At 38.1% G+C, this 16,294-nt stretch overlaps 1 protein-coding gene and 1 pseudogene across 2 annotated transcripts; both read right to left on the bottom strand.

Annotated features, from left to right (window-relative positions):
- Positions 1-8,203: 8,203 nt before the first annotated feature.
- LOC147637151 (putative polygalacturonase) lies at positions 8,204-11,780 on the bottom strand (annotated as a pseudogene). Its single transcript, XR_015266337.1, has 7 exons — positions 11,596-11,780; positions 11,244-11,377; positions 10,603-10,998; positions 10,128-10,248; positions 9,773-9,947; positions 9,446-9,516; positions 8,204-9,304 (listed from the first exon to the last, which is right to left on the bottom strand). The product of XR_015266337.1 is annotated as a putative polygalacturonase (transcript).
- Positions 11,295-15,776, bottom strand: LOC147637152 (uncharacterized). The gene is made up of 4 exons (XM_086801013.1): positions 13,235-15,776; positions 13,072-13,144; positions 12,814-12,977; positions 11,295-11,377 (listed from the first exon to the last, which is right to left on the bottom strand). The coding sequence occupies exons 1-4, from the start codon at positions 13,323-13,325 to the stop codon at positions 11,295-11,297; spliced, it is 411 nt and encodes a 136-aa protein (XP_086657139.1). The 5' UTR covers positions 13,326-15,776.
- Positions 15,777-16,294: the final 518 nt, after the last annotated feature.

The raw sequence follows: 16,294 nt of genomic DNA on the forward strand, positions 1-16,294 counted from the left end.
GTATAAAGGCCAATTTGTAACTCTCACACCTCATTCTCTACTCTCTTGCATATTTGTAGCAACTATATGGAGTTTGACCAGTCATATAAAATATTCAAGACCGCATTTCCTTGCTAAAGCATTAATGTTTCCTTTGGAACACTTTACTTCCTTGGTGTTTTCTTATCGCGGATCTTGCCAAACTTTTCCCTTCTAGTGGTGTGTTGCAGTCTACTTACTTGGTGTTTTCTTGCACAGATCTTGCCAAACTTTGCCCTGGTGGTGTGTTGTAGTCTCACCACATCCACACGAGCTTTCATGATGCAAACCTACAACCCCACACCTTTCCTACACATGGCATCAACTTGCTCTTCATTGACATATTCCAACGACAAAATTTGCATCAAGAAGGGGGGCATGTTAACCCTCCTTGAGACGACCTTTCAGATGTCGATGTCAACCACCACACCAATTTCCACCTCCTATGGCCATGGGCATTGGGATTGCCACCTTTCACTCTTATAAGCCCTATTTTGTATATTTGCCATGTGCAATTGCCAATTGTCTATGAAAGGCGTGCCAACGGGATTAGTTAATGAGATTACATGCTTTAGACTAAATGTTTTCACAAGCCTAGGTGACCTTGGGTACGCGAGACCCTATTTTTTAACTATGGCCGACCATGCATGAACACTATAGTCTAGGTATAAAGGCCAATGTATGAACACTATGGCCGGCCATGTATGAACACTATGGAATAGGTATAAAGGCCAATTTGTAACTCACACCTCATTCTCTTATGCATTATCTAGTGTGATCTTCTCTACTCTCTTGCATTTTTGTAGCAACTATATGGAGTTTGACCAATCATATAAAATATTCAAGACTGCATATTTCTTATTAAAGCTTTAATGTTTCCTTTGAAACAATTGTTGATGTTGTCTCGCAGATCTTGCCAAACTTTGCCCTGGTGGTAAACCACATCCACACGAGCTTTCATGACGTAAACCTACAGAGCAGCAACCCCACACTTTTCCTACACATGGCATCAACTTGCTCTTCATCGACATATTCCAAGCACAAAATCTGCATCAAGAAGGGGGGCATGTTAACCCTCTCTGACAACCTTTCAAATGTCGATGTCGACCACCACACCAATTTCCACCTCTTATGGGGCCATGGGCATTAGGATTGACAGCTTTCACTCTTATAAGCCCTATTTTGTATATTTGGTGTGTGCGACCATTGATTCTCTACGAAAGGCATGCCACAGGATTAGTTTGTGAGAGTATATGCTTTACCAATTTCCACCATGACACTTGGTTTCAGCCTCTGTAATTAGTTGGCGTAAGGAGCATTCCAATGTTCAAGCCTACTTCACTTGATGATGCTATTTCTTTAGCTCATGATGTGGAATGCAAAAGAGGTTTATAATACAAGCCTCCTCATCAATTCAATGCTTCTTTATCAAATAATCGGTACATTCTTTTAATGGTTTTAATGCAAATAGGAAGTCTTGGGGTAGCACCTAATAATGCATGTATAAATTCCAATCATTGTAAATGATCAAAGCCATGTAAACTCAACCCGTCTATTAGTCATCACAACACTAATATTGCTAAGAAACTTTGCCTACATGCTACAAACTTTGTTGCTCAATATTGAAAGACCTCCAAATAGCAGCTTCACAACATCAAAGAGGTGCCTAAGATTGTGACTATGCTCCAAATTGGTCTGAAGATGTGCTACATGATAATGGTAATACCGACCAAAGCGATATGCTAGGTAACCCTATTTCAATTTATTAATTACTTAAAATTAATGGTCATGGTATTACTATGTTGCATGATGATAATGGTAGGACACACGATTTTATTTCTAAACGTATTGTTAAGAAATTGCAATTAGAGACACACCCATTACTTTCTAAGGTTAAATATGCATTCTAAGGTAAGCTGAATCTTCTATGCGAATGACTGGAAGGAGAAGAAGAGAAAATAAGGTGGGGTGAGGAGACTGCGCAGTCTGGTGATTCAAGATGGTTCGGATGAGAAAACAATTGATACTGCTACCATTGAGTCAAGCCAAGAAAATTTACTAACAAGGAAAAAAGAAGTCATGACACAGAAAGAAGCCCGACCGGTTGGGGAACCTCAGACACCAAGGGGAGTGGGTGAGTATCCAAATGCTCAAAAAGAGATTAAAAGACTAGAGGCTACACAAGCTCTATCTAGTCCATGAAATCCAATAGAGCATTCCAAGGTGCATGTTGAAATGGCACTAAGGAAATTAGGCAATTAAAAATTATCATTGGTCATAAAGAGAAAGTAAATTTAATTGCATCTCAGCACACTCGTGATATCATCTTAGGCATGCCATTCTGTCATTAATTTAATCCTCAAATTGATTATGACACACATACGATGTGGATCACACATCATAATGAAACTCTAACTCTTCATAGTGATGTTACACATGAACTCTATCCATTGTTATCACACACTTAGGCAAAACATGCGTTAAGGAAATAAGAGAAAGCTTACATGATTTATGTGAACAAAATTGCAGCACAACTGAGCATAAATTATCACATAGTCAACAACTTTTTCTATATCAATTCAAAGATTCTTTTGCAGCAGATGACCTACCTCCAAGACTACCTATATCTTGCCCAAAAGATCATACACTTGAGATTCTACCTCCAAGACTACCTACATCTTGCCCAAATTGAAGCACTCTCTTAGATCGTGGCCTCATATGACCTACTAGTTTCCCTTTTGGTGCCCAGTACTTTTAGTCTAGAAAAAGAAAAAAATCTCACATGTGCATCAACTATAGAGCATTGAATAACATAATTGTTAAAAACAGATATCTTATTCCTCGTGTTGATGAGTTGTTAAATAAGGTTTGTGTGGCAGATGTTAGTAAGATGGATGTAAAGTTTGGATATCATCAAGTTTGTAAGCATACTTCTAATGTTTATAAGACTGCTTTCAAGGATTTCACTAACGTTAACAAAAACATGTGAACATGTTAATAACATATGTTAATAACACAAAAAAACTTGTGATCACATGTTATATTCACAAAGCTTTCACAAGGGCCTAAAAAATTTATCTTTGTCGGGCATAAAAAATCTTCTTAGGTGGCCACTAACCTCTATTATGTGAAGATGGTAACATGAGAACATGTGAATATCTTATTCCCATGTGTAGCCAAGCTTTTAAGGGGTTCCCAAATGGCAAGTGACCTGTTATTTTGTGAACGATAACATGAGAACATGTGAATAACTTGTTCACATGTGTTATTATCACAAAAAATCTTGTGATCACGTGAATATTAAATCCCTAACTGCTTTTCACACTCACAATTAGGTCTATGAATTTGTTGTTATGCCTTTCGATCTTACCAATGCACTTGCCACATTTAGTAGAATGATGAACCACATTTTCTTGAAACACCAACATTTCATTATTGTTATTTTCTTTGATGACATTCTTGTTTTCAGTCAAAATAAAGAAGAGCACAAATAACATTAAGCATTTGTCTTCTCAGCTTAAGGTATTAGAGTAGATCCCAAAAAGATCCACACTATTAACAGTTGGCCTACTCCAAAGAATGTTACTAAGGTTCATTCTTTTCTAGATCTTTGCAGTTATTATAGAAAATTTATAAATAATTTTTCTTTGATTGCTTTACCTTTGATTATGCTTCTTTTTTCGTTGGGGTGGGTATACCAACAATAATCCATTGACATGCTTAAGCATATTTGACACATGCTCTAGTTCTTTAATTGCCTGATTTTTTTCACCCTTTATTCCTTGTCGTCAATTGATGCCAGTGGATTCAATATTGGTGCAGTCCTTATGCAAGATGGTCATCCTCTTACATATGAGAACCGTAAGCTCAGACCCTCTAAAACTAAGTATAGAACTTATGATAAAGAAGTTCTTGTTGTTGTCCACGCACTTGGTATGTGGAAACATTATTTAATGGGTTCTGAGTTTCTAATTAAAACTGATCAACAAAGTATATGACATCTACTTACCCAGTCGTTCGTCACATTAATGGAGCATCATTTATTCAAAGTTTGCATCCTCTCATTCGATATCAACCTAGAAAGAAAATGTTATAGCTAACACATTAAGTAGACCTCCTTCCATTTGCAAAGATTTTAGTTCTTGATATGCATTCCTTTGATGCTATGCATGATACATATAAGAATGATCTTGATTTTCATAATGCATGATTGAAAGTTCACTCTAATAATTATTTTCTTGTTCATAATTATTCATACCATAATGGATTTCTTTTCTCTGAAAAGATTTTATACATAACTCTTCCATTTAGATAACTGCTTCTGGAGGAATTGCATAATTCTCCTTACATTAGTCATAGAGATATAATTACTACTTTATAAGCAGTATAGATTATTTTTATTGACCTAGTGTAAAGAATGATATTTCCAACTTTGTTTCTGAATGTCTTATTTGGCAATGAGTTAAGCCACATCATAGAAAACAGCATGGCTCATGCAAATATTTATAGATTTTATTATTGGTTTACTAGTTACTTGTGCACGAATGATATAATTTGGACTATTATTGATAGATTTAGTAAGCAAGCATATTTCATTGCATGTAAAAAGATATTGTCTGCTTCATAAGCTGCACATCTTTCTATTAAACATGTCTTTAAACATCATGGTCTACTGAAAGTTATTGAATCCGATCATGATTCTAGATTTTGTAATCATTTTTGGATTCCTTTATTTTCAAATCTTGGATCTAAAATTGATTTCATAACTTCTTTTCATCCTGAGAGTAATGGCCAAACTGAATCAACTAATAGCACTATTCTAGACTTGTTGAGGTCATACACTATTCCTACACTAGGTACTTGGGACCAATGACCAACATCTTCATTTGTTATAATTTGCTTACGATAATGCACCACATTCTGCTACACAGGAAAAGCTCCCCTTTAAAGTTGTGTATGGTGAGAAATTACCAACATGTGCTTCTCGAATTTCACATATTGTACCTGTGTAGCAGTAACCGATGACTTTACTAGAGACCATACCCGTATTTTTTAATAAGTACATGAAACTATGGCTAATCCCAAACACAATATACAATCCAAGCTAATAAGAGATGTAAGGCAATCACTTTTCAAGATGGTGATTATATTTGACTTTGTGTAGAAAAAATAAGATTAAAAAGTATAGAGAAACACCCAGTAGTTAAATTAACCCCTAGATTTTATGGCCCATTCAAGATTCTCATAAAGATTAATGATAATACTTGCCATTTGGGTATTATATGACATCGATGTATTCATAATACTTTTCACATTAGTCTATTTAAGACCATTTAGAGACCATCTTCAGACTATGATGACCCTCCATTATAGACGAAGACTCTAAAATCATAGAACCACAAATTATTTTAAACCAAGAATAGATAACAAGAAGAAGTATAATAACCACCCCATTGAAGAGGCTCAATGGCTATGTGATCATGCCCTCATATCTATCCATCGTTGATTCCATCTTATATTCATACTAGCCCTTGATAATTTTTAATTTTGTGACAATTGAGAACAGTTTCTATCACCCTCGATGGAGCATGTTATATGAGGAGTTAATTCATGAAATTTCATATTCCCACGTTTCTCATTATTTATGGATTCTCTTAGACAAGTTTAGATTGGGACACCTTTCTGAATCCAAGTGACCATTGCTTACTTTAGGAGTACGCATGTGATTTCATACATGCATGAGAGTATAGGTTGCATCATCTTGATTTTATGAGTTATTTATATTTTTAATCAATTAATTTATTTATTAATTAACATAGTTGATATAAATGCAGATCTTTGGATCGGATAATAGAGGCGAGCTAGTATTGGTTAGAAAGATTTTAAGATACTCGATTTTGGATGTGTTGACGGAATACTATTTGATTTTGTGACAACGCGCACCATTATTTCATTTTGGACACCGCCCATATTTATTGTCGATTGATATATTTATTGGGACATGTGAAAGATCCGTTATGTATATTTAATTTTACAAGAGATATATACATTTATATGGTTTAAGGTTTACACCTATTTTGAGTAGTTTAGCTTACACGTTCAATAAAGCAAGCTATTTTTGTTGAAGTCAACATCTTTGTAAAAGTGGACACTATTTTGAGCCCCCCAAGTTATTTCAAGCAATATGATTAAAATACACCAAGAGGAAACGTGGGCTTACTCTTGTGTGGGAGAAAATTGGACCTAATCTTATGTTATGTATAAATTTTATTCTATGCTATGTTGATTATTACTTTGCAATTTATTATTGGGTCGTTTCCTCCAACAGACAATGGACCAATCATGCAAAATCTTTTGACTACTCTAATATCCACAACGTGTGTAACAACCTTCCTACTTCCATTAACCACAACTTCTTTACTTAATCCTCAGGATATGATTGACAACAATAAGAAGGGAAGTATGTTAACCACTTTTGGTCAACATGAGTCTTTATCTCAACAATGATCGCACATGATTGTATATTAATGAGTAACTTCATTAATATAGTAATTCCATCATTTGACATTGGAAAGGGATCTTAAGATGTTCCCAACTCTTGTATGCTATGGTCTCAATATGAAAAAACTAGCTAGAAAGACCAAACACTTATAAAAGCCTTGAAATTGGTCATAAGCACTTCAGGCACCTCACGCTACTTACTCCCAGGTGGCCTAGTGAGAAAAGTCTAATGCAGCATAAAAGTCAATTTCTAATGTTTGTAATATACAATGCTCTGTACATGTAGTAGAGCTAGTATGTTTTCTATTCTCTTGCAACTCTTTCATGAATTAGGATTAGCGAGTGAGTGAGACGGATAATGTCGCCCATTGAATGAAGAGCCACAATGATGTGACAATGTACGTGGGAGGGACGCGATGAGTGAGCTCTCTACGAGAGTTGAGATCTTAAGCTTTGCTTGAGCTCAACTAAACTAGCCAAGCCCCACGACATAAGTTAGACCAACAAGGCTGAATGAGCTCTTCAGAGGATGCCTAGCCCAATATTTAGCCACTTATGGGGAGACATGTTTCTAATGTTGCTTACCTATGACACAAACTTTACATTTTCTCTGCATTTGTTAAAAATGTGGCTTTTGTAGCAGCTTGCATTAAGGGTATTTTGGAGTGACAAAAACACTTTTTAAAAAAGCTCAAATGAAGATTGCACCAATGCAGTACAAGCCTATGTTGCATACATGTTATAAAGCCTATGTTGCATACATGTTATAAAGATCTGAACTTGAGTTGTAGAGGGAAAACCTAGCTTTCTTGTTTGGCTTCAAATCCCCTCATGTGGAATACTATTGGGAGTAGAATCTAAATGAGCTAGTTAAATAAGTTTGGGCTATCACCTATTTAAAATTTGGGCTATCATGTGGGATACTAGTGGGAATAGAATCTAAATGAGCTAGGCTAAATAATTTCAGGCTACCACCTATGGACTGAAAAGATCTTTCCCTCTTACCTATGTGGTTGTGTGCATACATACCCATGAGAGAGAGAGAGAGAGAGAGAGAGAGAGTATGACCCTCTATGCAATGTGCTCGCCACAATGCCATGACTCATCAAAGTTGCATAAGCCTACTACTAGCATATAAATTATATATAATTCTTACACTCGTGCAGTTTAGAGTTCATAAATATCACTTTGCAAACACATGTAGATTACTAATGAAGGAATTTGTCTTCAGACAAATGGAGCCAAGCTAAACCCACCAGTATATAATATCAACAACATCAACCTAGGTGGTTTAAAAATATCATCCACCTAACTGCCCATTGTAAAACCTAGTTTGAATAGTATCCTCCTCCTAACTGCCCAATAATGAAGACTAGTTTGGATATTTATGTTAAATAACCACTAACTTCAGATCATGTAAAAACTAAAAGTCTGTTTCAAACATGAATCTAGCGTTACCATGCATTATCACATGAAACACTTGAATTAGGGAATTGTCATGCATACTTATTCTTTTGAAGCATTGGTTCCTTTGCAAATACCTCTAAAGTTAAGTGCTTGTTTAAACATATCCTCACATGGACTGCTTGTTTGATTATCCTAGGGCTTTCCTCGACCCTTGAAGAGCAATCACAGCGCTAGTGTTCTTTTTCTTTTAGAGTATCAAACCCAAGCACCTGTCATGAGAGTCAAACCTCTTCCAAACTGGGCTACACGGCCATTGACCAGCACTTGTGTTCTAGATGTAGACACTACAGAATATTTTACAACATTGCTGTAGACTGGTTAAAAGAAGGATAAGATTAAACAGTTACAACAGTATATAGCAAGATAATATATCACAAATGCCACAGCTTGCCAGGCCAGCCTTTGTGATCCAAAGAATAGTTTGCAAGTCTTGAAGTTCACAAAAGGCTCCCCTGCTGTGAAGAAAATTCAGGCATAAAGGGCCCTTGCTACCTCATAGTACAGTACTTGCTACATAGGATGATGGACAGTGAGACACCAAGAGTTGAGTCACACCTGTACCTTGCATTACTGATGTGTAAACTTTAATATGGAATTTTATAACCCGCCTAGCCCCATGGAAGAGCTGACTAAATAGCAGCATCACAATGTTAGATATACAGCTGCCTACTATACATCTTTGCGTTCATGCTCGGATGCTGACTCATGCTCTGATGCTGTAACAACGCGGGGCATGGTTTGGGATACACCGAGTCCGAATACCCTTTCACATAGGAGCAATTCCACACATGATGTGAAGAGGTTACATCCAGAGTGATGTTTCGGAGAAAGATGTCCTTGTAAGGATACTCTGCTAGACCTTGGAAGTTACCTGCCAGCGTGATGTTATCCCCTACCACATTCTCTATGAATATTCTCTCCGCATGATGTATCGCATCAGGGTCATACTTATCATCAGGGTGGTCGCCGTAGAGTCCTGTGAAACCAATGCCGGTCCTCACATTCCGTAACACAACATTTGAGACATAGACATCTTTGACATAGCCACCCCTCCCTCGGGCTGACTTCACACGTATACCGGTTGAGCCATGGTGGACTACCACATCATCTACATACACATTCGAGATCCCACCTGACATTTCACTGCCCATAGCGATCCCTGCACTTGAACGTGTACCCCCTGCAATGCGCCGGATGATGATATTTGAACTAGGACACCCGTAGGCTATGCCATATTCATCCCAGCCACTCTTTATAGAAATAAGGTCATCCCCATTATCTATGTAGCAGTCTTCAATGCATACAAACATGCTTGAGTCTGCAAAAAAGCACAGTGGATTCATTTCATATGCTAGCATAGGACCCTTTATCATACATAGAATTTTTTTTTCTACTTAAAATGAGCATGCTGCAAGGGAAAAAAGAAGAATTATTTAATGACAGTAGTTGTACAACATACCCGGATCAATCCCATCCGTGTTGGGTGACTCAATTGGAGCAAGAATGGTGAGGAACTGGATGAGCACATTTCTACATGTCACAGAAAGGACCACAATACAAAACAAATGAGAAGATTGGGTTGCATAAAGGGGCAGGGGTTTTTTGACAAAATGATTGTATTTTGCTACATTAACGGCTTTGAATACCACAAGGCCTGGCGTCAATGCCATATACAAAGTTATTGGGATTCAAGAGTTCCATGGAAAATGGGCTTTTCTCATATGTTGTGCATTAATGCAGAATAACTTGAAAAGTTAAAACAGTAAATAGAGTTTAGGGGGAACACCTGCAGTACACTGGATGAATGTTCCAATTTGGAGAGTTTTTGAAGGTTAAGTTTGAGACGATGATGTCCTGAGAATACATGAGTTCGACCATATAGCCGCGTGTGTAGTCAAGGCTACCATTGGCATGCAGCTTCCACCAAACTCATCCTTGACCATCAACAGTCCCATTATCACCTACCAAGCACCAGCTGTTTAGGTAAGTGCAGGAGACAGCATGCTTGACAGGAGCAAATATCAATGCACCTATGAAATACATACAGACTGCAGGCAAGTTTGCATACAGAAATACAAACATATCCAAAAGACTCAAACTTTGTTTGAAGAGGTAAAGCCTCTAATATTGAAATAACTTACCTGTAATTACAACGTCTTTTAGATTCTCGCCATGAATCAGGCTGATGTGCCTGCCACCTGGTAACTCTCTTCCTCTTCCATAAGAGGGTAACGGGTCAATGATAGGCCAATCTTTGGGGTCCTGAAAGGCTTATAATTAATAACTTACAAGTAGCTCTACATAGGACCTAAACCTTTTCTAACTGAAACATAAATATTTCTTAGAGAAAAGCCTTCCATAATTATTATTTACATATGCATGCATGTCTGTCTATATGTGTGAGCATATCTGTTTGTATGTATGCATGTATGAATGAATCATCTGTTCTTTCATAATTTGTTTTGTGTGTGCACATGTGCATGTCTGTGCGCCTGCATGCAAGCATGTATAGCTTCTTAAACATGCATGTGTGTGTCTTCTTTCATGATATCTTTATACATGTGTCAGTATATATGCACACATGTATGTACAAATGTAGATGTCATATGTTCTTACCTGTGATCCAAGTATTATAGCATCCTTGTCTAAGAAGAGAGTGAAGTGGCTGGTCAAATTGAAGCTTCCAGTTAGCCACTTCCCAGCTGGTACATAGAGCTGACCACCCCCTTTGTCTGCAAAAGTCCTAAGATACGAGACAGCATTTTGAAAGGCATGGGTGTTTAGCGTCTTGCCATCGCCCACTGCACCGAAATCAGTTATGGAGGTACTGTGAGCTCTGCACGGTGGAGTTCTCAGGCATGCACAGAAGTCTTTTTCAGGACCATGAGCTTTCTTCCATGCACAGAAGTCTTTTTCAGGACCATGAGCTTTCTTCCATGCATTGACATGAAGTGCATAGTTGGCAAGCAGAGAATGAACCAGGCAAGTGAGGATAAAAACACTCTGCAATACCTGCAAAATCAAGCAAGGCTGTCATCAGCATAGAAAAACAGGAGATTTTGGTCACAAAACCAACCAAGCGGAATCCAACGGTTCTGATGGTTCTGAGAGCCCAATTGGATGTGCTATGGTGTCTACAAGGGCCTTCAGGGTTTTTCTTTTTGGGTTTTTTTTTTTTTTTTGGGGGGGGGAGGGGGGGGGGGGGGTTTGGGGGGTTGTTTGTTTTTCTTAAGCGTTTAATAGCCCAGATTACCCACCGCCATGTTGGCTTTTTCTTGAGACTCAGGAGCACTAGGTTGAGGGCTTCGTTATCTCCAAGGGCCTAAATGAAAGGCTTTTGCAGCCCTAATCACCATGGTTTTCTTAATGGGCTTTGTTGGATGATCAGAGCCTACATGATATCATCAGAGAGCACCAGATTGTCTTTCAAATACTACACAAACACTACTTTTTTTTGTTCAAATGCAGAGACCCAGAATGAGAAGAAACCAAAATTGCAAAACTAAATAGGGTTATTCAAATGAATTAAGAAGAAGGCAATGCAAACGTACAAGCCTCCTAAATAGCAAGCAAGCAATGGGATTTAAACTTTGAGAGGAAGGCACTTACAAGGTTCTTCAGAAGCAAGGAAGGATGTCACTCCGATTGGTGGGGTTTCCTTAGAAAGGTGGTACCCTTCCATAAAATCTGAGCTGAAAAGCGATGGGAAAAAAAGCTGAGAGAAGTGTGTGTGTGTGTGTGTGTGTGTGTAAGGCGGCCCGCCATAAGAAGGGGCGCCCAAGACATGCGTTTGAGAGAGGCCATCTGCCCAAAACATGCGTTCGAGAGAGAGAGCAAGTGAGCTCAGAGGTAATGTGTCTTTGCAGCATGAAGCTAGTGGGATAGGAAATCGATTGTTACAAGGTCATCATACAATTAAGTAGATATTTATCATTTCTTAAGATTGCATATGAATTGTTATTCTTTATGACTTCAATTTTGCCAAAATAGGAGGGAAAAAAAAAAGACATTGGGTTCTACATATAATTGAGATACACACACACATATAGAGCATTAACCATTCCAATAGCTTTGTCTCTTTACACTTACTAGTTGGGAACCCGTGCTTCGCATGTCTTTTGAGGCTTCCAAAATCAAATGCTACCCAAACCTCCTCCTCCCCTTCCATAACCTCTAAATTCTTACCACGTGGAAGCTTTGTGAAACTCTTCCTTAAGATAATACTAGTATTGGACCCGCGCGTTGCTGCGGGGCAGGTAGAGTTCCAAAAAAATAGGCTCAGTTTCTCCAATTTAAGTCATGTTTTAAGTAAACACAATACATTATTTCAAGTGACTTCATATATACATATCTCAAAATAACATCCATGTCTCGTAGATTTATAGCGAAAACAAAAATATCATAGTAATGTAGCATACGAAGATGCAAAAAAGGACCAATATTACATATTCTCAAAATGCACCACAAAATACGTATTCTCAGTCAGTAATGTTAGAATCAACAAATTGAATTCTTCTCTTGTGGGTGGTGAGAAGGATCATTCATTTGTCTCCTGACACAATACACTCTCTATTATAAAGCGGTGATTCATCCTGCACATGCTCTACTATCGACGATGAATGCAAAGAACCTGCACAAACGAAACAACAATAAATCAAATCTCAAAAGGACCTGCACATAACGACACATAAAATCTCAAAAAAAATTTATAATAGAAAAACATAATCAAAATTACCTCATATAATACATCGAGTGGATGGTACATGAGGAGCTCTAGTATAAAACCCATAACGAATACCAATGGTCATGATGGATGTAAGAAACAACCAGTCATCGGGTACTGAATACCCCTCAAATGATGCAAAGCATCTGTCCATCTCTCTCCAAAACAAATAGACACCCCACTCCTCATCTCAGGAACACCGATCCCGTACATCTTGATGCCTTCGTCGACAACTCTTACCATAAACGTATCAATGTCATGCAATATCCTAAAATCAAAGCATAACAAATAGATTATACAGTTATTTATATATATGTTCAAAAAATATTTATACAATGCCTAACAATTACACTTATACTTACCCATCCCTATAAGCATCAATCATAATCCGTGCTACGTGACCTGCAGTAATAGGAGCTGACCATAGCGGTGGCTCTGTAGTAGTACAGATAGACATCAGTATAGAATGTCATGTTCCATACTTTGTAATCAAGAAAAGTTATGCAAATATAGAGAATAACTCACCTACTATCCTCGACAAAGGCATGTCCAATGTAAAGGTAATCTTAGACATGTCTGTCAAAACATAAACAACAAAAATAGGTACTTTTACCATGGACAAATATGTATAAAAAAAGAAATCACAACAAAATCAATCAAATTGCAGAACTTAAATAAGAAACCTGACTTGTCATTATGAAGTCATCAAGATCTCCTTATAAACAATATTGCAGAACTTAAATAAGAAACCTGACTTGTCATTATGAAGTCATCAAGATCTCCTTATAAACAATATTGTTTGTTGTAGGTGTATAACTTTGAAGATCATCAAATGAACACTCCACATTAGCGTTATCCTCAAGTAACACCTTCACAGCATGAGGAGACCGTGCTCGTAACAACGCGACATACAATTGCCCATGAGTAAACACTGGAGTCACCAAATACAACCCCAAGACATTTAGGGTTTGGCCTTGTGATTTGTTTATTGACATGCCAAATGCCAGCGCACGGGAAACTGTCTCCGCCTCATGGTGAATGGTAGTTGGGCCTTGCTGCATATAAAGGTAATCCGTGGAAGAAATACTCTTTCACCAACTTTAGTACCAGTGATGATTTCAATCTCCAAGACTTTAGAGAGTGAAAGGCCTTACATATCATCCGTGTACCATTACAGAGTCCACGTCTTGGATCCAAGTTACGAAGCAAAATAACAGGAGCTTCTAACTTTAAAACCAAGCAGTGAGGTGGATATCCGCCCTGAAGGTCAATTGTGTTCAAAAATTCTGTGGAATATAGGAATGAATTTTTATCATTTTCAAGAATTGAATCTGCACTGAAATATTGCTTAGGCTCACCAGGCATTGCATCCAAAGCTGTCTTATTCACAATATCCACTTGACTATTTATCGGAGCAAGAATAGCACGCTCACTAAAGTATGAAGCATATGTCGTAGTGATAGCCAATTCAGAGTATACCCAATGTACCAAGTCTTTAAGAGTCGATCTTTGCAAGACCATATTACTTGGCAGTGTCACCATCGTATTATCATCGCTACAATCCACTCCATTCCCAATATTCATGACCCACTGTTTAAACTCATTGTATCCATTAGTATTGCTTGATTGAATACGCATATTTCCAGTTAACTTTAGAACTTTGATAGAGTTCCATAGAAAGGAATGACACAATGCTGCATTAACAATATCCTCACGTCTTCCCTTCATAATAACAGGCAAGATTTGTCTAAAATCTCTCCCCCTTAATACAACCTTTCCACCAAATGGCTTATCTGAGAATAATACATCTTGTAAGCTGCTATCCAATGCTTCAAAAGCATAACGATGAATCATTGGAGCCTCATCCCAAATAATGAGCTTACAAACTCTCAAAACCTCAGCAAGTTGTCCATGTACAGGGATTTTGCAAGTTGAAGAATTGTTTAGCTCCAGAGGTATCTTGAATCTAGAATGTGCAGTACGTCCATTCGCCAAGAGTAGAGAAGTAATACCTGACGATGCAGTGGCCAAAGCAACATACCCTTGTCCATGTACTCGCGCAAGCAAGCAATTATACAAATAGGTCTTGCCCGATCTCCTCGGACCATCTAGGAAAAAAATGTCACCTGCATCTGTCTCGCAACTGCATGCATTAGAGCATCGAAAGCAACACGCTAGCTATCTTGGTTAATGTTGACTCCATAGCACTTGACAGGTTAGATTGTTCGACAGTATAAAAAGATCTCTCTTCCAAAAGTAATTTATTTTCACCCAAGACTTCCAAATCAGTTCTGTTTAGTTCAGGCATTCCTTCAAAATTTGTCAATGTCCGTCTTTGAGCACGAAGAATTTCTTCTAAATGTAGTAGTGCATGAGTTTCAGCTAATTGTTCAATACCAATAAACTGACCCCTGCTTCTCGATAACTGGTATAGAAAATCTTCTATCATTTCTTCTCGAAATCTCTTCTAGCATTCTTGGACAGAAATGCATGCATATACTCTCTCTCTCTCTCTCTCTCTCTCTCTCTCTCTCACACACACACACACACACACACACACACACACATGTACACACTACACATACACTAATATAAACGCACACTCTCTCCTCCCACACAGACTATCTCTTACGTAGAAATTATTTGCCTCTCTCACTCTCTCTCTCTCTCTCTCTCTCTCTCACACACACACACACACACACACATGTACACACCGCACATACACTAATGAAAACACACACTATCTCCTCCCACACAAACTATCTCCTACATAGAAATTCTCAGCCTCTCTCTCTCTCTCTCTGTCTCTCTCTCATGCACACACACACACTCTCTCTCTCTTCATGCACACTCTCTCACATAGAAACTCTCTCTCTCTCTCTCTCTCTCTCTCTCTCTCTCTCTCTCACACACACACACACACACACACACACACACACACTTAAATAGATTTACACACATATATATAATTTTAATTAATTAAATTTTAGATTAAATTTTAATGGTAGGGATGAGTGGTGAGGTGTGCTCACTCTCAAATAAATGCATCTTACATGTAATCTCTCTCTCTCTCTCTCTCTCTCTCTCTCTCTCTCACACACACACACACACGCACACGTGCACATGCACATGCACACCCTCTTTCTCTCACATACACATGCACACACTCTCAAATGTTGAAACTCTCTCTCTCTCTCTCTCTTACACACACACACACACACACATGTACACACATGCACATGTACTAATGCAAACACACACTCTTTCTCCCTACACACTCTCACACATAGACTTCTATGTCTCTGTCTCTCTGTGTGTTTCTCTCTCTCTCTCTCTCTCTCTCTCTCTCTCTCTCTCTCCCCTCCACTCTCTCTCTCTCTCACACACACACATACACACATATACACACATGCACATGTACTAATGCAAACACACACTCTTTTCCCCTACACAATCTTACACACACATACACTAATGAAAACACACACTATCTATCTCCTACATAGAAATTATCAGGCTCTCTCTCTCTCTCTCTCATGCACACACACACTCTCTCACATAGAAACTCTCTCTCTCTCTCTCTCT

The sequence above is a fragment of the Cibotium barometz genome, chromosome 7 (genome assembly GCF_041138505.1).
Source record: "Cibotium barometz isolate CiBa-2024 chromosome 7, ASM4113850v1, whole genome shotgun sequence".
Taxonomy (NCBI): domain Eukaryota; kingdom Viridiplantae; phylum Streptophyta; class Polypodiopsida; order Cyatheales; family Cibotiaceae; genus Cibotium; species Cibotium barometz.